This window comes from Numenius arquata, chromosome 3 (assembly GCF_964106895.1).
Source record: "Numenius arquata chromosome 3, bNumArq3.hap1.1, whole genome shotgun sequence".
NCBI classification, from domain to species: domain Eukaryota; kingdom Metazoa; phylum Chordata; class Aves; order Charadriiformes; family Scolopacidae; genus Numenius; species Numenius arquata.
The window spans coordinates 51509018-51534008 of record NC_133578.1 but is presented as its reverse complement, the minus strand read 5'-3'; the positions used below and the strand labels follow the sequence as shown (position 1 = coordinate 51534008).

General features: G+C 37.0%; 1 protein-coding gene across 1 annotated transcript in view; it reads right to left on the bottom strand.

The window, feature by feature from the left end:
* Positions 1-24991, bottom strand: part of SLC26A7 (solute carrier family 26 member 7) — a 69636-nt gene that overhangs the window by 19752 nt on the left and 24893 nt on the right. Inside the window, exons 4-10 of the mRNA XM_074145261.1 lie at positions 21773-21937; positions 14029-14181; positions 12569-12651; positions 10802-10949; positions 8590-8703; positions 5474-5551; positions 3887-3982 (exon numbers count right to left, since the gene is read on the bottom strand). Coding sequence (XP_074001362.1) covers positions 3887-3982; positions 5474-5551; positions 8590-8703; positions 10802-10949; positions 12569-12651; positions 14029-14181; positions 21773-21937 — 837 coding nt within the window. The remainder of the gene's footprint in view (positions 1-3886; positions 3983-5473; positions 5552-8589; positions 8704-10801; positions 10950-12568; positions 12652-14028; positions 14182-21772; positions 21938-24991) is intronic.

Sequence of the window (24991 nt, the reverse complement as noted above, 5' to 3'; positions counted from 1 at the left end):
CATAACTACCTCTCCCATCACAGCACCATGCAGGGAATGTCTAATTTTTACCATAAATTGTTGCCATTCTTTCTGCTTTACAAATCAGGTATACAATTTAGCTCTGCCTCAGCTGTAGCCATTTCCTGGTGAAGTAATTTGTACAATTTTTAACTTTTTTTTCTCTTTAAATGCCATAGTATTTCTCTGCTAAATACCCCAAATCCCCATTATATAATTGTCATGAAAATAATCCTAATTCTATTGGCATTTTTGACTTAGAGGGTGACGTTCTGAAATACTTTCCCCCCATCTTTTGTCACTTTCAAGTCCAACTGTTAACAGCAAGAACAACATTTTTTTTTCAGAAGTCCATTACCAGGCAGTAGTCTTTGCCTAGTTTAAATGGCTCCAGCTCATCTGGGATGCTTAGCCTTAAAAACAAGAGTTAACAAGAACTTCACTGGCCCTTTTGTTGATACTAGGAAATTGCACTGTCGAGCTGGAGAATAAAAAAGGGAAGTTAGTCAAGAAGTAGGCCTGCATAAGGAATTAGCCTTGCAGGTAGGGTATGGAAATCAATTGTTGATGTAAGGACCTGAAAAGTGAGATACACTTACAGAAGAATTCCAGAGCAACTTCCTGGTAGTTCCCTAAAAATAGGCAAAAATTCAAGACGAATCATTCTCAGGTTAACTTACAAAACACAGATAACATAGGAATCAACATCTTGGAAACAGCCAAAAGATGAAGACAGCAGATGAAGGACAAATACTGTTATGGGTACAGTTATGTATTTAACATATATAGTGAAATAGGGCAATTATTGAGCTAAAATTATTGAAGTCATCCAAGAAGGTGTAGGGACTGACAGAGGACCTTAACTGAAGCAAGAGGCCTTTGAAGCTCATGAGTGTTGTGAATGGCAGGTAAGGGCAATAGAGTTCTAGCCGAAAAGAAATTGAACGTGATTTGAGAAGTGGCATGTAAAAACAGAACATTCCTGAGGGCTGATAAAAAACAAGTTGAAAGAAAACTGAAGCAATAAATGTAATAATATTCAGCTGATAATATTTAGTATTAACTGCTTAGGTCTGTCAGCCTATCTGCTTCTTTGAACTCAGCTGCTCCTAAACATTAAAACTGCAAGCAAAAGCAATCCATGGCTGAAAGGAGAGATTTCATAGATTCACAGAATATCCTGAGTTGGAAGAGACCAATAAACTAGGCTCCTGAGTTCAGCTCCTGAGCTGTACATTTCAAGCTGTACCTTTTACATGTAACAGGATTATATTTTATAAAGAACCAATCAACAAATAAATATTACTTATCCTTTTTGTGTTCAATGCGAAGCTTAAAGAAGTGCAAAGGAACAAGGTAACAAAAGCCATAATATTCTGTTTCCCCACACTCTCATTTGCCAGACTTATGAGCATAACAAACCTGACTTCTATGTTACATGACACACGCCCTTCAAAGAATCAGTTCCAGAAAGGACAGCTGCTAATTATTTCCAAATGTTTTGTTAGAGTTTCTATCTTCAAGACACTTTGGATAACCTGGGTAATGGAACTTAATCATTTCCAATGTGCTGTCAATTGCTGGGGTGAATCCTTTCTGGCCAAAATCAACACCAGTGTAGTTACTCAAATCACTGGGCTTGGTGGGGCTCCTCAGACCAGGCAGCAACGTTAAGATCAACGTTTATAGCCTTACTTCAGATTATGCTATTTAAAGCAAGATGATTTACTCTGTCAGGCTAAGGACTCATGATGCAACTACTTGAAGACAAATCATTGTTCAAGTATGTTCAGTCAAAAAAGATAAACCCAACAAACTCTCCCTCTCTATAACCTCTCTCAGAAATAATGACAGATGTCAGAGAAGTAATAGCTAACTACTCACTCATCCTTTTCTGCCAAAACCACAAAAGCAAAAATCCATCAGCCTAGTCTATCTGCAAAGACACATCAAGTCTAGTGAGATTTCAGAATATCCAGCTGGAAAACTTAACTACTTGTTATCTCAACACACTGATAAGAGAAGCTATCTCTCTCTCCCATAAACACCAATTTTCTTAAGTCCACTGTCCCCAAAATAATTCTGGATCCACGTCATTCACCAGTTGGGTCACTGGCAATATGGGTTAAGCTGAAGACCAAATACAGTACAAGTGCTAGAAAATATTTTCAGAATTTTTCTGCTTGAGGAACATAGGATTTCATGAAAGATAGATGTTTTCTTCTGGATGATACAAAAAAAATACCCCTACTCTAATATTGTGATGGAATGTGAAAAATCTCACATAGCAAAACTTCATGTTGTTTACTCGGCTTTGCTTTCCATACTAAATTCCAGTACCCTATTTTAAAAAGAAAAAGAAAAAAGGTTTATTCAGTCTAGATCATTACTGCTGTAGAATACTAAGTCACTGGTGAGTTAAACAAAGTTCAGTATTACCTCCAGTAGTCTTCCACCATGAGGAGGAGGATATCGCCAAAATACCTTTCTGAATATTTGTTAACTGAAACTGCACAAACAGAAGTGGTAAAAGCTTTATGGGATGTCACTATGTATTTATGTAAGCGGTGATAGGTTTTGGTTCCACTAATTGGCCAATACATTCAAAAACTCCCTTGGAAGAGAAATCTACGAGTCTTTCTAAACATGAATCATCCTTAATACTTGCTAGGAATCCTGTGCAAACGTATGCTAGACTATTCAGACTTTGCATTAAATTAGGTTTCGTACGATGCCTCTTTCCATCTATCTGCTTTTTCTGATGTATTCCTCCTCTCATACAGCAGAATCTTTCATTATGATCAAACAATAAATATTCTGTTTGTAAAATCTTAGAGTTATAGCAATTTACCTGCAGCACCCTAGGATGTGTATCTTTCTGCATCTCTAATGTTTCCAGTTCTGTTTGTCCTCTATGGTCATTCCATATCCCCAGAGAACAAAGATACCAGGATCTCTTCAATAATACTACAATAGCAAAAGTACGCTAACCAGCCAGAGAAGGAATACAAAATCAGACACACACCCACTCAGACTAACCTAATCTGTATGTTGTCCTGGTTTGGGGTGGAGCAGAGCCAACTTTCTGTTCAGTGAGAGTGGCTCTTGCTCTTCCTTGTTGCTGTAGCAAGGTCAGTTCACTTGGTTGTTTACCCTGTGGAGGGGTTGCAGTTCTGGGGAGGTGTGGACAGGTCAGTTGATCCAAACTGACCAATAGGGTATTCTATCCCATCTATCATGCTCAGTATAAAAACTGAAGGATCAAAGGCAGGCATGTTGCGTCCTCTTCAAGGGTGGTTCTTCAATGAGGAAGACCATGTGAGTTCATTTACCTTTGACCCCCATCAGAGTGTTCTGGAATCCAGTTCCCATTTGTCACTGAGACCGGTCTGGAACTTTCCTAGTGCCTGCTAGTAATATCTCCCTGGCAGCTCAATGCAGTTTTGTATATATTTTTATATCTATTCTATTTCATTATTTCCTTATTTTATTATATTATTAATATTTCATTAAAGTAGTTTAGTTTTTCCTAAATTTGTAACTCTCTTTAATCTCTCTTGTTCCTCTCCTTGGAGCGCAAGGTGGGGGAGAGAACCCATTGTCTTGTCACTGGCCAACCCAGCCCAAACCACAACAGTCTGTATACACATATTTAGAATTAGGTTAGGTTTGATTCTTTTATCATTTGCTAGAATTTAATTTTTTAATACAATTGACATTACAAATGCTGGTATTCTGAGACAGACAATAAGCTGATAGTACACAAAACCCCTAATAATAATGGCTTGCACTTATATTTTCTAGGGCCACAGAACTGTTGAAGGTTATTTAGTAGGCATTTGTTAAGGGGTTTCAGGAAAACTTCCTTAGATTAAGTTTCACTTACCCAGTCTATTTTATCCATATTCCAATACTTTTTTAAGTCACGAAACTGCATTAGCATCCCCTTCAGACCCACAATGATAATGCTTGCCAGCACACACTGCAAAGAAATAAAAACTGAAAGCCATTTGTAGAATTGGTAGTGAAAACAAATGCACTTTCTTCAATTTTGCAGTCAATATAATAAATGAATTATCAAAAAACTGAAGTTAGTGTTTCAAAAATGGCATATGCACAGGTATCCTTGTGACACAAACATAACAGTGTCAAACCCAATTTTTCTTTCCTGAAGGCTGTTTATAGGCCAGTTGATTGTGCGAAAATGACACAAAATTCAAAATTCAGAAAATGACACAAAAGACTCTCCATACATCACCAGATCAATGACGTTCTGCCATATCTTGGGAGACTAGAGAGCAAGTCAGCACCCAGCTTCTACATAGTGAATAATTTTAATCCCGCTTCTTTATTACCAAGAGAAGGCTCTAGAGAGCAAAAAATCCATTAACTTTGAGGCAAACAAAATAATTTATTTTTCTCCAAATTGGAAAAGGGATGGAGAAATCATCTGGAGCAAAAAAGGATGGAGTACAAAGCAATGGCCTTGCAGTGCATGGGTGGGGAGGGCTGAAAAAGCATAGTAGAAAAGAAAATATCAAGAAAGCCACATACAAAAATGTTGTGTTTTTTTCTTTTTTTTGTAAATATGGCAAAAAAGGCCTATAGGAAAACAGTCAAAATTTACATATAACTGATAAAAAAAAAAAATAGGGAGGAAAGCAATATAGTAAGAAAAAGACATATTGTGCATCCCTCTTCAAGTGTCCTTACTCTGCATGGGTAAAATAAGCTATAAAAGGATCTGTGTTTGAAAAGTGAGAACCTTCATGTGACACTGTAAACAATAGCACTGTAAACAAAATAAATTTAAAATACAGTTGAGCTAGAATTTCATATACAAACATGGCAGAACTACGGATAATTTTGGAGCTGTACGTTGTGTCTTTGGCATGCCTCTGGTTAAAATTAGCTATTAATTTGTAATACCAAAAACTAGATATAGCCTATGTGAGAATACACCATGTTGCTTTACAGAGTCTTAGTGTAGAAGATGTATTTCATGACAGAGATATAAGAATATCTCATAATCTTTCTGTAATTAAGCTCAGATCACTATCTACAATCATTTGTGTCAAATTTATTTGAAAAGCAAAGTCATACATCATACACATAACTGGAGAAAAATTGTGGATCTTCATTAATTTCTACCACACTTTGTCAACTTATAAATCCACAGCAATCTGGATGTATATTTTTCATAAACTACATGCCAAAAGCAAGTAAAAGAGAAACGCTTCGTTATATACCTGCATGATAGTCTATATACGCAATTATATATGTGTAAAGTCTACATGTATTATGTCGTCACCTCTGTATTTTATGATTTTGAGACTTGCTGTGCCTTGACCATTCTTTCTTCCATTGAAATTAAACAGAACTGTTTTAGAGGTAGTACTGTCTTTCCCTGAAATAAATTATATCATTAGAAGATGTTTGACAGTATCTTTAAAAAAGAAGGTAAGTACCATACCATAGGCAGCCAGTACAGCATAGGTCCAATTGTATAGATCACCACAAGAATTAATGCACAAGAGATAAGGCAAGCCACCTAAAACAAATAAAAAAGAAAAGCAGATCATTCAGTCTAACAACAACAACAGGTGTGAAAAGGACTAATTATTAAATATTGCAAAGTCAAGAATGGGATGTTGAAGATGTTAGCTAATCTATGGATTGGTGTTGCATATAATTTCAGTTTTAATCTCTGGTGATTACCTTCAGCCAACTACAGTGAAAACCTAGTAAAGAGATCTCAGTGTCTGTGCTTGACCCTGACCCACAGAGAGAGAGACCACAGCAGCACTTACACACTTGGTTATTAAGTGGAGCGTGTGTGTGCAATATGTCATCCCAGAAGTTTCACAGCACTCACTGTCATTCTGTGTCATACTTATAGCCACGCACCCTGTGTTGCACTGAATCACAGATCTGCCATAGCACTGGGCAAAACTTATATATGGAAAATTGTATTGTCATTTTTGCACAACAGAAGACTTAACTTCTTTTACTGGGATGAACGCTAAAAGGAAACTATTGTGTTAAGCCAGAAACCACCAACGATTTTATGTTAATATCAGTGGACATGACTTTAGAAAATGTAGGAACAATTTTTGTAACATACCTTAAAAATTATAATTAATGCATGTGACATGAATCCAGACAAATATATGATCTAAGAATTATATATTGCTTCACAGTATCATATGGTGTTAATCTGATGGAAACTACACTGAAGTTGCAGTCTCCTACTCCACTCTGTGTACGAAATGGAGTACTTCTGGTCTCATTAACATACAGTCCAGATTCGCAGAAGGTTTTTGATGATAAGTAGGCAGATGCTCACTTTATTTTTATATTGATAATATGTTTCTTTACTAAAATAATTAGGTTTCATTTTAAGAGACAAGTTGTTAAAAACAAAACCAGACAAGTTGTTAAAACACTAGAGAATTAAAGCCATGGTGTACTTAAAAATACCATCAAGAAGGATAGACAGAGTGTTTACAGAAAAAGGGACACAAAATCTGCTGGTAAAGTCACAAGGAACTTTTCCCTCTTTCTGCCTTCCCAAAAAGCAAAAAAGAAGTGTTGATTCTATTTGAAGGACACTTCTTGCCCATCACTTCTCTTTTCTCCCAGGAAAAGCTATCACTGAAGAATAAATGACATCACTGAAACCCAGGCAAAGCCGTTGGAGAAAAAAAAAGGCAGCTCTGAGCCCCTGAAAGGTTCTTCACATTTCTTTCATGATGTATGTCAAATTAAACTGACTTCTGTCTATGTAGTCAAAGCAACCCCTCACTCTTCTTTTTCTTGTGATCTGACCAACACTTATCAAAGATGTTCTTCTCATCTCTTCATTCTGCCTAGACAGCCCCAAAAGTAGAGGCTTGAGTGGACATGCTGCTTTCCAGAAAGAAGGCAGGAGAGAGAATTTTATGTTTATCAAAGGATTGTCATAGTGCTAATGCATGGCCACGCTCTAATTTTTGGTTGCACGCTGTGCTATACCGTGAAACTGGTGGATAAAACCAAGCAGACGCTTGTTATTTTTACCATGTACTTCCTACCTTGACATCAAACCTTGGTGGTTTCTTTTTCCATTTCATATATTGAATAACCTTCTGTTGGGGCCTTTGCCTACATGTACCAGAGCTGAAGTGCTCAAATAGCCTATATGCCTTCAGGTTACCCATGTAGGTCTTCGGGTTACCCTAAAGCTTCCTTGGAAAAGGCATGATGCAGTAGAACTGCAAATTGTACAGGCAATATGTGAACAAGTTACAGAAGAGGATGTCTGTGAGGATGGGGGCACCTGGTATGACATTGAATCCAACTCAAAGATCTGAAATAACTAATAGCAAAGTGGTAGCTAAACTATTTGCGTATAAATGATTGTAAAGATGACTATTAGATAAATTATTCATTATGATTAATCGACTTCACAGTACTTGGCTAATTTGCAAGTAATTTACATGCAGAGTTTTGAAATAAAGCCCTGTATCATTTCTTGGTATTGTGGTATCTGCATGAGAAAAATTTGCAGGGGACAGTCTAGAAAAAATTGCAGGACATGGTCAAGAAAAAACAGCACCTATAGGCTGCTGGTTAGCCTTATCATTTGTACCTCGTTACCCTTTTCCTTGTAATTAATGACCTTTACACAGACAAGAGCAACAGCTGTAAAAAGACAACAGCAAGAAACTCCAGAGGACATCACATTTATATAATAGGATGCCACCGAGGGACCCTTGAGTTTCAGAGGAAGGAGGGAGAGGCAGCACTTAGGGGCTGCCCCAGGGGTGTCCCTGCTGCAGTGGCCCATGTGGTGCCACCATATGCAAAGGTCACAGATGAACAGTTTGCCACTTCTCTTGTTCATGGGCATGGTTTGGATGGGTAGCAGCCTTACAGGTCACAACTATCATTTTCATCAATTGCAGTTCCCTCTTTTCTGAGCTACTGCCATAAGAACTTGTGGGTTTAATTTCCAGCAGCAGGAAATAGCCCAAAAAATCCTCAAAAACCAGTGTCATCTCTATGGGCTCAATGAATATTGAGGGACTGGACAAGTACACCATGTCACTAGGCAGAAGTTGAGAGATTACTTGGGGTTTTTTACGAAACAGCTCTTAAGGTTAGTTTCACTTTATTTTGCAGATAAGGTAGAAGTACTAAATTAAATCTGATTTTTTCCTAAAACTTCAGCTTAGCCTGTACCACTAAATCTATTAAACACCATTAGAGGGCACTTTTGTTACAGTGCTGGCAAATTCACATGAAACTGAAAGGACTTGTGTGTGGTTTCCTGCAGTCTGAAAGCACAGCTCCTAACCTCCTTACTGCCATAGACTTTATATTGAATTAATCAGGTAAAAATGAATAAGTGGAACCATTAGCTTTTCTAGTAAGACAGTTGATGATCAGGTGCAATTCCATGAAAATTGTTAAAAATGACAGGGCAGAGTCATTTCCCAGGACAGAGGAAAAGGGATAATAAGGAAATGCTATGGATAAAACAGTACAAGTTCCAGTGAGCTGTATCATAGCCTTAACTCTCTTACATATTTCCCTCTAACCCATTACCTGTGTTTTGGCACCTGTACTGTATAATAGTGCCGTCCGTCCCATCGCTGCAGCGCTTGGTATGCAAAAGAAAAATGAAGGAATCACGTTGCTGAGACCATGAGCCAAAAATTCCTGCAAAGTTGTTAAATAGAATATGTTTTTTTCCTATTGTTTTGTCATTTCAATGTTTCTTGTTCTTTAAGAGTAAACATTATGCATGTAAATATTAGCAATAACAAAGGAGGGTCATATTTTTGAGGGGAAAAAATCACATATGTACAAAAAAGATCTCTCAATATAATACATCTTCTCACAACTCAGAACTAATTTGAATGATAAAGCTGCTGAACCAGGTTCATCAAAAGCAGCAGGCACATTTTGTTCACAGAATAAATGGTATTGCTCAGTTCTGAAGATGAAATTAATCCAAAATATTTATGTCTTGATCCACATCTGCTTTTTAACAGGCCAGATTCTCAAGTAGTGGGATCTGGACAGTGTCCAGGTTGTTTCTGGCTTATGATTCTATTGGAAAAAGACAGCCACTGATTTTTATTCTTTTAGAGTACACTTTAGTGAAAGTGAAGTATGGTAGCAATATTATCTGTGTGCTGTCTTTCATTACAAATATATTTGGTGTTGATTCACAGTCAAAATGCAGACATGTCTGAACAAAGATTTATAGAAGAAAAAGCGGAGAAGCCACCTTGTATCTGCAGCCTGAGCTGAACGGTGTTTTCTAAGAAAGCACTCCAACTTGGTTACCCAGAATCGGTCTTCTTCCCCAGACTATAAGGAGCTCATTCATCTCCTGAGGGCAACGGGTAAGAAAAGACCTCAAGACTGCTAGAAGTGCTTAGGACACAAATGGTACTGCATCCAGCCAGGGCAACACCTGATCGTAAGTTCGTCTTCACAGCACAGGACAACACCACCTTGAAACTCCCCAGACAGCCTTGCACACCCACAGAGCCCTTTGCGTGGCCCCTGAATGCAGCACAACCACACCAACCCACTGCCACTGTCGCCTCTGTTCTCATGGAGGTTTTGCTCTTTTTCTCCATTATTTGAGGCACACATACACATAGTTTCCACTGACTCAGTAATTAAGCTGTGTAAGCTACAAGTTTTCCAAAGGTGCAGAAAGACATACAGGTTGCTGTGCTCCATGTAGTGCTCTTGAGACAAGACAGCATATTGCCCCGAAGCCTGACTTGCATTAAGGTCAAAACGTTTTCCTTCTGCTCCCTACAAAACATGGCTCTGAAGTATCAACAGAAATTCATGGCAAATAATTTATTCTGAAAAAATTTTAGATCCCTGAGTAGACAAGAATGTTTCCACCACATTTTCCAATGCCACAGAGTGGTAGAAGACATGCAGTGATGTAACAAGACTGACCTGTCTACACAGGGTGTTCAAACAGACCTCCAGCTGCAAAACCAACTGTTCTTCATTCAACCTTATGTTGTTTGTCACCAACCAGTTAAGAGAAAGGCTGAGGCAACATTTTCACCACACCACACCATTACCAGTTATCTAAAATGGAGCGTTTCTTGCCACGGTGTTTGAATAATTGCCTCCACGGATTTCCAGTTGGCTTAGAATTACCCACCTGCCATGACCAGCAGTGGGGTAGTTGAGACAGAAAACATCCCACTCTTATTTAAGCTTGCCCACTGTAAAGTGGAACTCTGCACAGAAAGGTCCTATGGCTGCAAATTTGGCAGCACTGTCTGAACCCATCCTGCTTCTTTTATACAAATAAGCCTTTATTTCATATGAGACTTCTACTTTGCATAAGCTTCATTTTATATCAGATATGTCCTGGGGCTATAAGTACCTAGTTTATTTTAAAAACTGCTTTGTTTCTTTAATCAGTGGCTGATTTAGCGTCTTAGCTGGGCTTTAGGAGCTCAGCTGCCAGAGGAGAAGTTGTCTGTCTTAAAACACTGGAAAAATGCCTTAACACCCAAACTGGCTGCTGACTGCACCAAATACAGTACTATGAGATTATTCTGGAGAACACGTTTCCCCAAAAAGAGCAGCTCAAGCAACTAGGGTGTTCTGCAGAGCTGATTTGGACTAGATTTGCAATTTACTGTGATTATTGGAAGGCCTCAAGATGTCATATGGAACTCAGCCTTTCCCTGGCCATTCATCTGTAATACATTTCCAGAACGATGAACGAATTTCAAGGCTTATTGACAATAAGAAGAAAGAGCCTTACCTGGTTATCATCCACAGTATATTTAAACTTTTTAGCAGAGGCTTTGGCAAGAGCTAGTGATGCTACATAACCAACCAATGCTACTCCAAAAGCTTCAGTGACTACTTCAGGCAGGATGTTCATGGGTGGTGTTTTCGGTGATGGTAACCTATAAAAAATAAAGACAGTCCTTTTTGCAAAGCCTGGAACATAACTTTGATGCACCTGCAATTAATGAAAATATAAGAGAAACAATCTTTGCATGCACAGCTTATTTTTTTAATACCTTTAAAGTGATGTTTTTCAATATTTTAGATAACTAAGGTCTGTGGGGAACTGCGGGAGAGAATTTGTTCAGGAAGATGGAACAGCGTCAGATGGCGTATTCTATTTGTAAACTTCAATTTGAAAAATTATAAAGGGATCTTTACAAATTAGCTCCCCCACTGACAGATAAAACCAACATCCATTTCCTAATTTTCTAATGCACAATAAGAAAACCAAACTCTGGTGTATATTTTTTTTCTTTTTTATATTTGGCTTTCCTGTGAAGTTTAAACCTTCTAAACAATTTAGTATTCCTGTAGGTTATGGACAGTATGGACATTTATTCCATCTAATGGAGACCACCTAATAGGAACTGCAATAAAACACCTCAGTTAAGAACCAAATCACCCCAGATTGTTTCTGTACTCCACGAAAAGACTTTAGCCTCTCCAGAGCACAGATCTCACTGCCTGAGAGCCAAACTGGACTCTGAGGGTTTCCAGCACTCCCCACTGACGTTTCACTTAAATATTTCAGGTAAGTGCCTAAAAATACACAGGAATGATCCAGGCTTCTGCTTGTGTTTCTCAACACTACAGAGTCTCCTCCTGTGAGGTTAGATGGAAAATGAGCTCCTGATTAAAGCTGCACAAGTACAGTTTAGCTGTTCATAACACATACAGAAAGGGTACACTTAGCCCTGTTTAATCTCAGATACATAAGATGTAATAGCATGCCCCAAATACTTTTTTCTTTCTCAGTGACTTCCCTTATTTTATTTCTATCAGTGCAAGCTGCCACACATGCTGCACTCATGCTTCTTGGACGTGTACTTTGTAAAATTTAGGGAAACCCTGCAATTTCCAAAAGGGGAACACAACAGCTGTGCTATTCCTTACCAACCCTTAGAGTCCAAACATTCTCTCCAACATCTCATCTAATTTCTCTTTCTAGATTATACTGAATATTTTTTTTCCTTCTCTTCAAGGTCATGGAGAATAATGTATCATTATCTGTAGTCAGAATACTCTTTTCTAGATTAGGCATATCTAATTCCTTTACATTTCCTCAGAAAACCCATTTTCTAAAATTACTACATAAGTGAGCAGAGAAGAATTAAGTGTAGTAATCTACAAGCCTTACCTCATTATAAATCCTTTCTGCTACAATAACCCAAGGCAACCCTCAAAAGCAGGTTGCAATAATCTTATAGAGAGTGTTCTGTCCTCCTGTCATACATCCATCAGCCATCACCAGGTAGTTAGTACTTACTTTTTATTCCATTAAGTAATGAAAAGGCTATGAAAATGTACGAGAAAGTCTGCTTTTTTTATGATGATATCTAAGCAGATATACCTTGCTAACTTGGGATTGAATTGTGAAAGAGTATTTGAGGAGGCTGGAAATGGACATAATAGATTTTTGCCATTTCTTATTTCAGACAACTACTTTGACCTCTTCAGAGACTGTTCTCAAAAGTAAACATATTTAAAAGCCACAAGCTAATAAAAAACATATTACCCTTCAGGAATATGTCCCACAACTTCTAGCCCATAGACGTATTCCATATCAGCATAGTAGCAGGCAACGGATGTAGCAATTATCTATTAATTCAACACAGAAAAAGATGTTATATTTCTATTGTTTTTAGCTTCTCACATGGTCCCCATTATTGCTATACCTAAGAACATGACAGTGTTCATGCATTTATTCCTAGATCAATCCAGTAAGACAGGGAAAAATTATTATGAATATTTTTAAAAATGTGGAATAGAGTAAAAAAACCCTAAGATATGGATACAATAATGAATTTAGAGAAGATGCCTGAAGAAGAATGATGATGTAATGAAAGGGATCTGAACAAGTCTCTGTAAAGCCTCAGACATCTTGCCAATCAGTGTACAAACTGCCTCTACTCAGCACGTGCCCCAGACCACTGCCATTCACATGAGTACCTTAAAATAATTCATAATTTAGGTATTCCTGAGTGGTCTCATTCAGTCGATGTTCTCTGAGCACATCTAATCCAGACTGGCAGTGTCAACTTTGGCACAAAACACAGCAGAAGGTGTGGTTGCCTCTTATATTTATTTTCCTGCAGGTATAAACATTTCTGAGGGAGTGGAAAATTTGGCCCTGATGACTTTTACACTCAATTCCTGTACTTTTTATCAGGTGGACACACAAATCCCAATAGAACAGGCACAGGTTCCAGTCCGTGATCCTCAGTTTACTAGTACGTTTTATCTAGTACTGTTTAAAAGGCAACACAGAAACAGATCTTCACACCACCTTTTTCTCCAGCATTTTACCCAAGAAAAAATATTCTTTTGTAAATAACTTTTTCCAGCAAAAGCAGAGTAATTGTGATGATCCACTCTGAAAAGCACCTGCACTTCATTTTTTTAAATGTTCTTTTAGAGGTCTAAAGAAAAACAGAAATCTTCTGTCCTGGTGCTGGCTATTTGACTATAGTTTAATCCCTAAAGTAGGGATTTACAATGCAATAGCTAATTTCAATTTAGCATAAGCTGTGAAAGGAAAACTGTTAAGTAAAATTACAGAAAGCAATAGTTTAGGTATTTAACTTAGTTGCAGATAAATAGCAAGCAACATCCAAGCCACAACTACCCAGCACAAGACTTGCCCAAGGTTACAGTGTGCCTGTTACTTCTCATTCTCTATTTCAAACTTCTAACAATTTAGCATTCTAGCCTTCATGTTCTTGTGATTATGTAAAAAGCAGTAAACACATGAAAAATGTTATACAAATTGGGAACGTATGTCACTTCTTTCTTAATTATTTAGCCAAACTGTTTCCTGTTCTTACATTTAACATCCAGCCATGAAAATTAGCTATCCATTTAATAAGTGGCAGGTGTGGCTGCGGGTAACCATAGACAACACAATAAAATTCAGCAGATTAGTGGTTCAATGAAGCTTTGTAAAGCAAAAAGCCTGATGTTTGATTTTGTACTTACCAAAACTAGATCGATGGGAAGAACAACTTTAATGTTTCTCTGAAATTTCTCATTCAGTTCTTTAACAAGAACCAGCACCACAATGCTCAGCAAGGAGAGAAGCAAAGCCTCCAGCTGAACTGATCTGATATTCTCAAATATGTAGGCATAAATCTACAGTGAATGGCAAATAACAATTACAGGTCAAAAAATGTATCATTTTGGGTCACATGCTATGGCATATTTTACACAACTTCAGACATCTCAAATAATCTGAGAGAGCTGAATCAACGCTGCAGGAGCTGAGTCATCTGACAAACTGGCCTACATTTTAGATTTTGCAAGGAAAAAATCCCCAATTTATTATTGCTAAAATACTATGGACTTTTGAAAACTGAAAAAATGCAGCAAATATCTGTATATATGAATTTACAAATTTCTATTGGTAGAAACAAGCAAGAAAATTCCAGTAAATGTGATATGTAACTTCTTATTCAGTCTCGTTAAATTCAGTAAGATAAATGAGTGTTACCCGAAAATGTTGAGAGAAGCCTACACACACAAAGATTTATTTTCAGCCTCCATAGCTCATAACATCCATTAATTCTAATAGTAAAAGTTACTTCAGAGTAAAAATTTTCAAAGATAGAAAGGAGAGGGAAAGAGAAGGAGAGAGAAGAATGAAAAGAGAAAGAAAAATGCAGTAGTGGCTGGATGGAAAGACAAGCAACAGGAATCTTCCCAGAAGGTCATCTTCTTCAGGGCATCCTCTCGAGGGCACGCTCACTCTCCCAGTTGGTTGCTCTTGCCCGTTACACAAGCAATGCTCCATGGAGCACACTTGGGTCAGGTCCAGATGTTGCACAAAGCTGTCAAGCTTTGCATACGTATGTTATTGGTTAGTTAAATAATTACTATTATCTACTAAGCCCTGTTTCTTTCCCTAGCATAAATTTACAAGTTAAAAGCTGAAAAGCAAGAAATAAAAAGAGAGTAGGGGAGGAAGGGATGATTCACACATCAGTGGCAAGTGCTTTCCAGGGGAAACTCTCCATGGCAAGGTGTGGGAATTGTGAGGTGTGGGGCACGTAGGACCACGGAGTCCAAAGTCCTGCTGCAGTGGGCTCTGGGATGTTGGGGAACGGCTACATCGCTGCAAGTGAGGGGCAGACTGCTGTGCTAAAAGAGAAAGTGGAGACTGGAGCAGAGTTATGGAGCTGCGGACGGGAGGCCCTCAGCTTTTCAAAGGTTAAGGTGTGGTGCAACATGCTGTAAAAGATGGTTAGAACAATATAGTCGGGTCTATGATGAAGAAAGGAAATATAGTGCTGAATATAAGGAACATGTGGAATAGAAATATGGAATATTTCCCCTCCCCCCCCTACTCTGCCCTGGTGAGACCACAACTGCAATACTGCATCCAGTTCTGGGCTCCCCAGTTCAAGAGAGACAGGGAACTACTGGAGAGTGTCCAATGCAGGGCAACAAAGGTGATTAAGGGATTGGAGCATCTCCCTTATAAGGAAAGGCTGAGAGAGCTGGGACTCTTTAGCCTGGAGAAGAGAAGGCTGAGGGGAGACCTTATTAGTGCTTATAAGTATCTAAAGATTGGGTTGAAGGAGGATGGAGCCGGACTCTTTTCAGTGGTTCCCAGTAACAGGACGAGGGGCAACGGGCACAAGCTGGAACATAGGAAGTTCCATTCAAATATGAGGAAGAACTTCTTTCCGGTGAGGGTGCCAGAGCCCTGGAACAGGCTGCCCAGGGAGGTTGTGGAGCCCCCTTCTCTGGAGATCTTCAAGACCCGCCTGGATGCAGTCCTGAGTGATGTGCTCTGGGCAATCCTGCTTCAGCAGGGGAGTTGGACTAGATGATCTCTAGAGGTCCCTTCCAACTCTGACAATTCTGTAATTCCGTGAATAGAATGACCAATGGTGATGAGTAACAGGGGTCTCTGATGAAGAATACGAATCTGTAAGTTACAGATTCAGAATAATGCAGTTGTTTTCACACCAGCACAGAAGACACAGTTATCAGTAAACTATAATTTCAGTTCTACTCTGAATTTCAGGGTCCAGAAAATAAGGCCTAAATCAGTATCATAACAGAATAACAGAAAGTAATGAAAAATTCACAAGTTTACTGGAATGGTTAGAAGGGCTGAAGAAAGTTAGAGGGAACTTCTGTCCCAGTAAACAAAGAAATAATCAGATCCCTATCACAAGTTATTTTCAGGCCTCATGCATAAAAGCAACAGTCCATTGCCTGGAGGAAAAAAGAGGCGTGAAAATGGATATAATACACATGAAAAACAAGGTAGGCTCAGTCCCTTGAACTCTGCATTTGTATTCTGGGAATTATTGTGTAGCCTGAAATGTCAACCATATAGAAAACAGAGGTTAAAATCTAAGAAGTAGATTTAGACTGTATCGCAAGTAACTTTTTTTTTAAACCACAATATTAAGGATAATAAAATCAAGTAACTGAGGCTTGAAATAATATTTAAAAAAAAAAAAAAAAAAGTTTTTTCTCTGGCAACAACTAAGATGACCACTAAAATAAATTAAAAGTGACACTTGTAGTTTTATCAAAATTTTAGTAGTAGTTTTATCAAAGATTTATAATTATCTGCCCCAGAGAACCTATTCTCAAATACATGTATAATTATAATAAGGTTTGACATTTTGGAGCTTAAGTACATATATTTGTATTGGAGAGGAAAAAGTACTAAAAAAATTATCTTAGGAAAGAACCCTCTTCCAGCAGAAAGGTGGTCAATATGATGATACAGTTTTTTTCCACTATTCTGATTCTGTCACTCCTTGAAGATGCTCATTTTGAAGAATGAGTAAATTACTAGTGACTTCCTGATTTTTCCTTTCACTCTTCCTAAGAATATTTTCATAATCTGTAAGGGAAAAAAATAATTAAAAAAAAATATATCTAAAAATGGTTGCAGAAAAAAAAGAGACAAAATTTCTCATAAATTCCTCGTAAAGAGGAAAATTTAGTCCAGTCCTTTGAAATTTAGCCCTTGGACTTTTGGTTAAGGATGTACAGTATAACCCAGCACAAACTTTTCTCAGAACCCAGGAAAACATTTTAAACAAGTTGATACTCGTTAAATAATATGAACTATACATGTCATAAATCTGAAGAATGGTAACAAAGCCGCAGTTTTTAACCACATGTTGCCCCACTGTAATCGGACAATGTGGATTGTGTTTTGAGTGGCTTGGGACAAGTTTCTGTAACCGTAATTTTCCAAGAATGCATTTTCAAGAGAGCAGGGGACTCGGCGCAGTGCCCAAGCAGAAGCTGCGATTAATTAGGCCAAAAGGAGACAATCTGGAAAACTGTATTGTAAACTGTGCCCACAGACTCACCAATGGCTGAGCTAGATCTAAGGTGAAGTGATAAGGGAAGGGAAGAAATGGATTGATTCCTAATTGTCGAAGGGGATCAAAGAGATATGGGCTTAGTTTGAAACGAATGGTCTCTTGAAGTGTTAACATTTGCTATCCGTGTTTATGGTGTTGAATTTAATTTTCCTAGACAAGGTGAGACAAAAGGTTGTGGGAATAAATATAATTTTAATGAAAGATTACAAAGAAATATGCATAAGCTTTTAGAATTTCTGTCTTTCTTTATAAATTCTTTATAAATATATAAAATTATATATTTATAAGTTTCTTTATAAATATAAAAACAAAGCTTCCATTTAATTTTTAAAATATATAGCCAAATCTTGTAGACCTTTGTCATAGCTTTTTCAGACTTTGCAACAAACACTTCATACGAGTTACCCAGTGTATTCTTTACTGTTTCTCTTCAAATCATACCCTTCAGCATGTAGTCTACATCAGCCAATAAATGAAAAAGAATGGGATTGCCAATGCGTTATAGCTTGTACAAGTTCAGCAACACCAACATCCCTATCACCAAAGCTTCTGTAGTACACTGAAGTAATTCCGGCAGTAGTACATAAATATTAAATCAATCACTACATCAGAGTAAAGAGCTTCCACTGACTAGTCTGTTCCTTGGTCACCATTCTCTGAAAACCTGAAAACACCCATTTCGTGATACAACCGGCAAAGCCGGGAGACCATTTCACAAACCGCTCACAGGCTCTTCAGAAAAAAAGAGCATGCGGCTCTTAACATGAGTGTGGTTAACATGTACTATAGCTATCGCTCTATACTATACAGTTCACACATTGTGCTGTCCAGTCAGTTACTGTAGTCACCCGAGGTGAATGTGTAAATCCTAAATGTAAGCACCTAAAGCTCAAGCTTATGGTAGCACTGACATCTGATTCAAAAGAAGTATTTATAAATATTTTCATCACAAACATCATTATGAAGTCAATATTTTACATATGTTGATGATGCACTTATTGAAATAATCTAGAAATTCTGTAGCAGAATTTAGTTTGATATTGCAATGTACAAAACAATTGTGTGTGTCATTATATAATTAACAAAGTTTAAAAAACCAGCAATAATATATTAATTGAGCTGTTTGCCTCTTGCTTTTTTATTTTTACTGCTAGCTTTGTGTAAAGATTTTTAATGGAAATGATCTGGCAATATTATGAGGAACCAGTGAACATTTTGGCAATCGATGTAATTTTGCACATAAATGAAAAAAGCAATATTCTACCTTTGCACACATATATGTACAGATACTGAATGTCCCTAGCCTCACGGGAAATTAATGACTGAGTTCCACTATACTTTCACATACTTTCAGAGGGTAATAAGGAACATTGTAATGGTTTATATTGTACAAAGAATGTGTATTCTGATGTAATAATGAAATCCTCTGCATTGTTGTGGTTTTTGGGGTTTTTTTTAAATGTATACATGAAACCCCAAAAGATTAGTTTTAAAATTAGTATAGAGGTTCAAGCAAACAATAGAATTAAAGGAACATATTAGTTAAAACACTTTATACAGTTTAACAATAGATGACCTCATTGCATATTCAAAAATGTTTCGTTCTGATGTTTGCTAGACAAATACAACACACTGCGGGAAAAATGTACAGGCAAATATTGTGAACTATATAGGGAACAAAAAAACCAGGACTGATAGTGGGAATAGGAAGGTTTTTTTCAGCAAATTGCAGCACAACCACAAGGATTTTGCAATAAACTTGAAAACTACTGCAACAACCAGAAAAGACCCCATTTTGCAAAGTAGGTTTGTTACATTGCAGGAGTACATTTTCCAGTGCTGCATTTTCACAGAAACTTGTGGAAGGATAAATATATCTACACATGTATAAAGGGCAAATATAGATATTTCTGTTTTCAGATACTACCTAAATCTTGATGACGCTTTTTTTGTCCGTTGTAAAATCAGATCTCACATGTAGTTTTCCCTCACCATTTCTCTTTTTCACCCTTACCTTGCCTTTCCCATTTGTAAAATACAAATTGATGCTACAATGTTCAGCTCAATTGCAGTGTTACAAACCATGCACAGGGAAAATGAAATTTAATAAATTACATGAACTATGTGTAAACACAAAAGTCCCATAGGCTCAATGCCAGTGTAGTAGATTTGTTCTCCATATAAAGTTCATTTTTACATATTTAATCATGATCTCACTTGCTATAAAGAATCCATTTCACTGGCTTGCTTTACTTTCAACTCTCCTATCACACTTTATTAAACATTCTTACTCTTGCTTTGCCAACCAAAGGCTGCCCGAGGCAAAGCAATCAGCTTTGTGAGTGGGAGGTGTTTTGCAGTCGAGAAAGAAAAAAAAAGTAAGTAAAAATACCAGTCTCTGAGTTTCAAGATTTTGGAGGAAAGAACATGTCCAGAGGGATGTGCCAAATTTACCTTTCACTCTCTAGTTACCTACACACACTAATATATATCTAATTAGTATAATTTTCACATAAAACTACCACCATAGAAAAAAAAAATTGTTAAAATTTAAATCTGGTACTTCTGACAGAGATACTGGACCTTCTTAAACTAATCCATAAGTCTGAACAGATACCAGAAACCTTTTAAAATACTTGTATGGTAAAATTGTCCCTTCAAAGTATGGAGACTTTTACTATTCTTTCAAGTTGTACAGAGGATTTCTTGTTTGTTCATTTGTTTTCACACATTTCTACAGAGCAATTCAGAACCTTATAAAAATCAAGAAGATTTTTCTTTGGAAAATGTTCAAAGAGGTTTGATTTCAAAAGTGGAGTGAAAGGCAAAGAACTGTTTTCAGATACATTAAAAAATACAAGGGATAAGGGAATAGATTTATTTCAAAGCATTTGAATGACCTCATTTATGATATCATCAGCACACCAATGTGGAAATATTTCTTCCTATCACTGCTGTTCTTTATTATTGCTCATAACGTATGTTTTGATTATGTCTTGGCTGTGGTACTTAACACCAGTCATCTCTACAAGATGACAATATTCCTATATGTAAGTATAGTCTCCATGGAAACACCATGAAAAAGAGGCGAGTCACATTTTAAATTAAGTAGTATTTATGAAAAGGTTTTTAAAGAATTAAAAAATATTTTAATATATGATGAATCACTTGTAATAGTCTCACAGGCCAACTGACTACTCATAAAAATGGCTATGACACTTTTAGTTATGTACTTACAAAACAAATTCCTTGTGTTTATTACATGCCCCTAATTCTCATTAATAAATTGGTCCTGTAAAAAACTTACCAATGGATTATCCATACAAAATGTTATCAAATTTATAAAAAACTATGAAATAAAATTCTGAAAAGCAACGTCATCTTACCACAAAGTCCACATTAACAAAGTTCCCAAAATAATATGAAAAAATAAAGAGTAGAGCAGTGCAAGAAAATATAGTCAGTGCTTTTAAATAAGTTGTCCTAGTTTAGTGGTTAACTAGATGAAACCTCACTTCGTCTGGTAATCAACTCATTAATTGCTATCAGTGCAATGTAAATATCATCTCAACAAGTAAATAAAGTTTTATTATGAACAATATATCATTTTAACAGATACTATTGTAATACTAATGATTCTGCCAAGAGATTGTGCTCACAGCACCTAAATTGCTGGAATAAGTTACCTGGAAGAATGCATTCTCATACTTTTTTATGCAATAAGGTTTTACAACTTTACCCTTTAAGGTTTTAGCCAACATTATCTGCTTTCCAAAGGGAGTAACCATGATACTGTATGAAAAACTGTATGCATTTTATAAAAATTACCTTAAAGCTGTATAGTTGCTGTGTTTACAGCAAGGTAATATAGTGTCATAAAGCAATAATTAACATATCTAGGGTAATTTTTGCATAAGAGATTCACAAATCATGCGTTGTGTCTCTCTTACTGCGATGATGATCAGGTTTCATTCAGCAAAATAGGAAGAAAATATGTTTAGAATGGTATGTTGAATATATGATGATATATCCTTCCCACATGCTGCTCCAGAAAGAGTTAACCCTCCCTGTACAAGTGTGTAATTGCTTAGGCTAATGAATGGAATTACTGATGGTGTAATATACGTATTTAAAATTGATTACTGTATCCTTTCAAAATAAGACCAATTCCTGCTAATTCTTCATCAGGTTTTCCTAACCTGTTCTTACAAACAGATAGAGCAAGATGAATGCTTTGGTGTTACATCTTCCATTCATTCACATGCCCGCATAACAAATTTCTTACACTTATGTATAGCCAAATAGTGTAGTTATTTAAGAAGATGTTAACTAATGGAATAAACCATCTCTTTTACTGAACTCACATGAAAAAATCCCAGTGGTCCTGATATATACGGCATTTTCATTCCCAGTAGATACTTCACTTGTGAAGTCACAACGTGTGTAGCTGCTCCTGTTGTCATCGCGCTTATCACTGGTTCTGTCAACAAGAAAGTGGCACTGCCCAACTGCAGCATAAACATTGCTACCTGAAAGGGAAAGGTATGTGTATCAGCAATTATAATAAAATGCAGCTTCCTGGTGATAGGACAATGAGCCAGGGTCCTTTTAATATACTTAAATCAGATAAAGAGCAGAAGTCCTTTGAAGGATGTGCCTAGCTGAAAATAGAAACCATTGAAGAAGCTCTGTGGGTTTACCTGCATTGTCTTATTAACATCACTAGTTTACCAGACTCTAACATTAGCAGGCTCAGAGAAATTGTCTTTGTGCAATGCTTATTATTGCCTCCTGCTCAAATACATGAGTGCAATAAAAATAAAATCATGTCAACACAGCAACATGAATTAAAGCAACTCAAAACGTGAGGGTGGTGCAAAGACTCATACCTGTCCCACTGATATTCAGCCTGAGTAGCAAAGGGCCATATCTTGGTCCAGTTTACCGATGGCCAACTTAACAATATCAGGTTTCCCGATATTAGCAATTACAACAGCTACCAAATTTATTAGGTGCTAGAACTACAGAAACACGAGTTTCATGGCAAGAGCTCCATCATCCTGCGGAGCCCTGCCCTGCCCTAGGCTCCTGTGCCATCAGATTTCCCTTCCCACGCAGTCACGCAACTGCTTTGCTCCTCCAGCAGAGCCGTAGCCTCCTGATATCCCACTGACCCCACGCATAGGGTTCAATATAACATTATACTTGGTGCTCTCATGCTACAATATCATAGTATCAAATATGTCAACTATCACCAGTCCACTACCTCTAGTTACATCAGCTTCATAGAATCATAGAATGGTTTAGGTAGGAAGGGACCTTAAAGAACAACTAGTTCCAACTCCCGTGCCATGGGTGGGGGCACCTCCCACTAGACGAGGTTGCTCAAAGCCCCATCCAACCTGGCCTTGAACACTTCTAGGGATGGGGCATCCACAACTCCCCTGAGCAACCATATGTTGAGGGTTCTGGTTTTGCAGGTATTCAGGTAAAGAAGCAACAGAAGTTGCTTCAGATAATGGACAATATAAAAATACTTACCTTCTTTACAGAGAAACAGAGATATATATAGTTATGTTCTGTACGAACAAACTTTATAAACTTCTAGTGAAGTAAACTACTTTAAAGACCTTTAAAATCTACTTCCTGTGCATTTGAGAAACACTTGAACTAACTTTAAGTAGAATATTTGTATACAGTCAGAAAATTTAAAACAGGAAGAAAAATTCAACATCCAATTTCATACACAATGCCATATACAAACTGGATTTCTCTGCTAGAAAAAAAAAGTAGACTTTGGCTCAGCTATATTTGACCTTGAAGATTATTTCAGCTTTGTTACAACTTTTACAGAAGTTATTTCAGAGTACAGGCATATAATGAAAGAATGATATTTCTCCCTAATCCAGGAATCTGGACTATAGCTGAATCTACAACTATTGTAGATACTTCCTAGGTATACAGGACAAAACCCAAAGTATTATGTTTACTGCTGTGCTTTCTCCCCTTATCTCAGACCGCAATCACTTTTTTCCTCTGAAGAATGAGATTTGACAGCTCTTAATTCTTTGAACAAGGTTATTACATACCTACAGATACTACTGTGGTTAGCATAACACTTTATCCTTTTCTGATCCGTATTCAGGATATTAAGTTACATCTCCCCTTACGGTTAGTTCTACAGATTCATTAGATTAAAAAAAAAACAAAAAAAAACCACAAACAGTTTCTGACTTCATAATCTTTTGCATTTGCTATTCTTCTGCCTGAAAAGTTACATGCTCTTGGCACGGAGATGTTTGTTACAATACTTTCTAAGAGGATTATTTTGTATTTACTATACTAAATATCACCCATTTGGAATACATGACAGTCTCCTTTGCTTTGCTTTACTTTTGTTTTGTTCTCAATCTAAAAGAATCATTTCCAAAGGTTATCATTCTTTATGCTTGAACACTATTCATTTTTTCACCATAAATCTCACCTGTATGCAGTGAGCTATAACAGCACAAAAGAAACAAGAATACCAAAGTGAGTGGCTTTTAATTTACCACAAAAACCTCTAGTGAGCAATTTCCTCTTCCATCTGAGAGATTAAATCTGAGATATTTTTTCCCACTAATAGCATGTGAATGGCTCTGTACTATGAGCAATCAGAACATTGATTGCCATTCAAGATTGGACCCAATAATGATAATTACTGTTATACCCTCAGTGAGTAGTAATTTAGTCAAGCCTAAAACTGATAATTACTAACTTCAGATATTTTGTTTAGCTGTTTTTTCTAACAGTGTGCTTATTCATGTATTTAAAACAACGTTCACAGTAGCAAAGTTCAATAAGAAACAAATTCTCCCTTCCCTAGTGAATTTTTATTTGTTTTCTAAGATCAGTTTGTATTTTATAGATGTAAAATTTTGAACTGTATAATAGCTGAGTTTCTGGAGAATGAGATGAATGTTTATTTACCTGCAGATTCAAAACCACAGAGACAATTCTGCGAAGTACATAATATCACAGAGAAATATTAGTTAATATTAGAATTTCCAATAAAATTATTATGGTTAATTACAAGAAAATGGTGTCACGATTGGAAATTCAGCAACTTCAGCATCACTCATATTTTTTTACTTTAATTCTTTTACTTTGAATCTTCAGCGTTTTAGGGGGATGTGACCCTGCTTCACAGGGAGTAACTAGAAGGTCATATTTCAAACATACTTTTTATTGTTTGTTTATAACTGTGGGTTATGTAAAATAACCCATCCAAACCATGATTATGGTTTCAAGTAGAGAATTTCTGTAGCCACTCGGTTAAATAAGCAGCAGCCTATGCTTGTCCCCTGCCTCGTACTGCAGAGGGTAGCTCAGGACTTCCAGAAACAACAGCAATGCTTCACCAGCATGCGCATCCTACTTTTTTATTGACATTAGTGTTAAATTAATATAAGGTGCGTTCATATATCTTCCATGGTTAAGACCTAGCAATGAAGCAAACAGAACAGAAAACATCTGAGGAGGAGGGTGTAATGTTCAGCATAACCTGGTATGGGAAACTCCTGCTGTCTTGCAACATGAGTAGT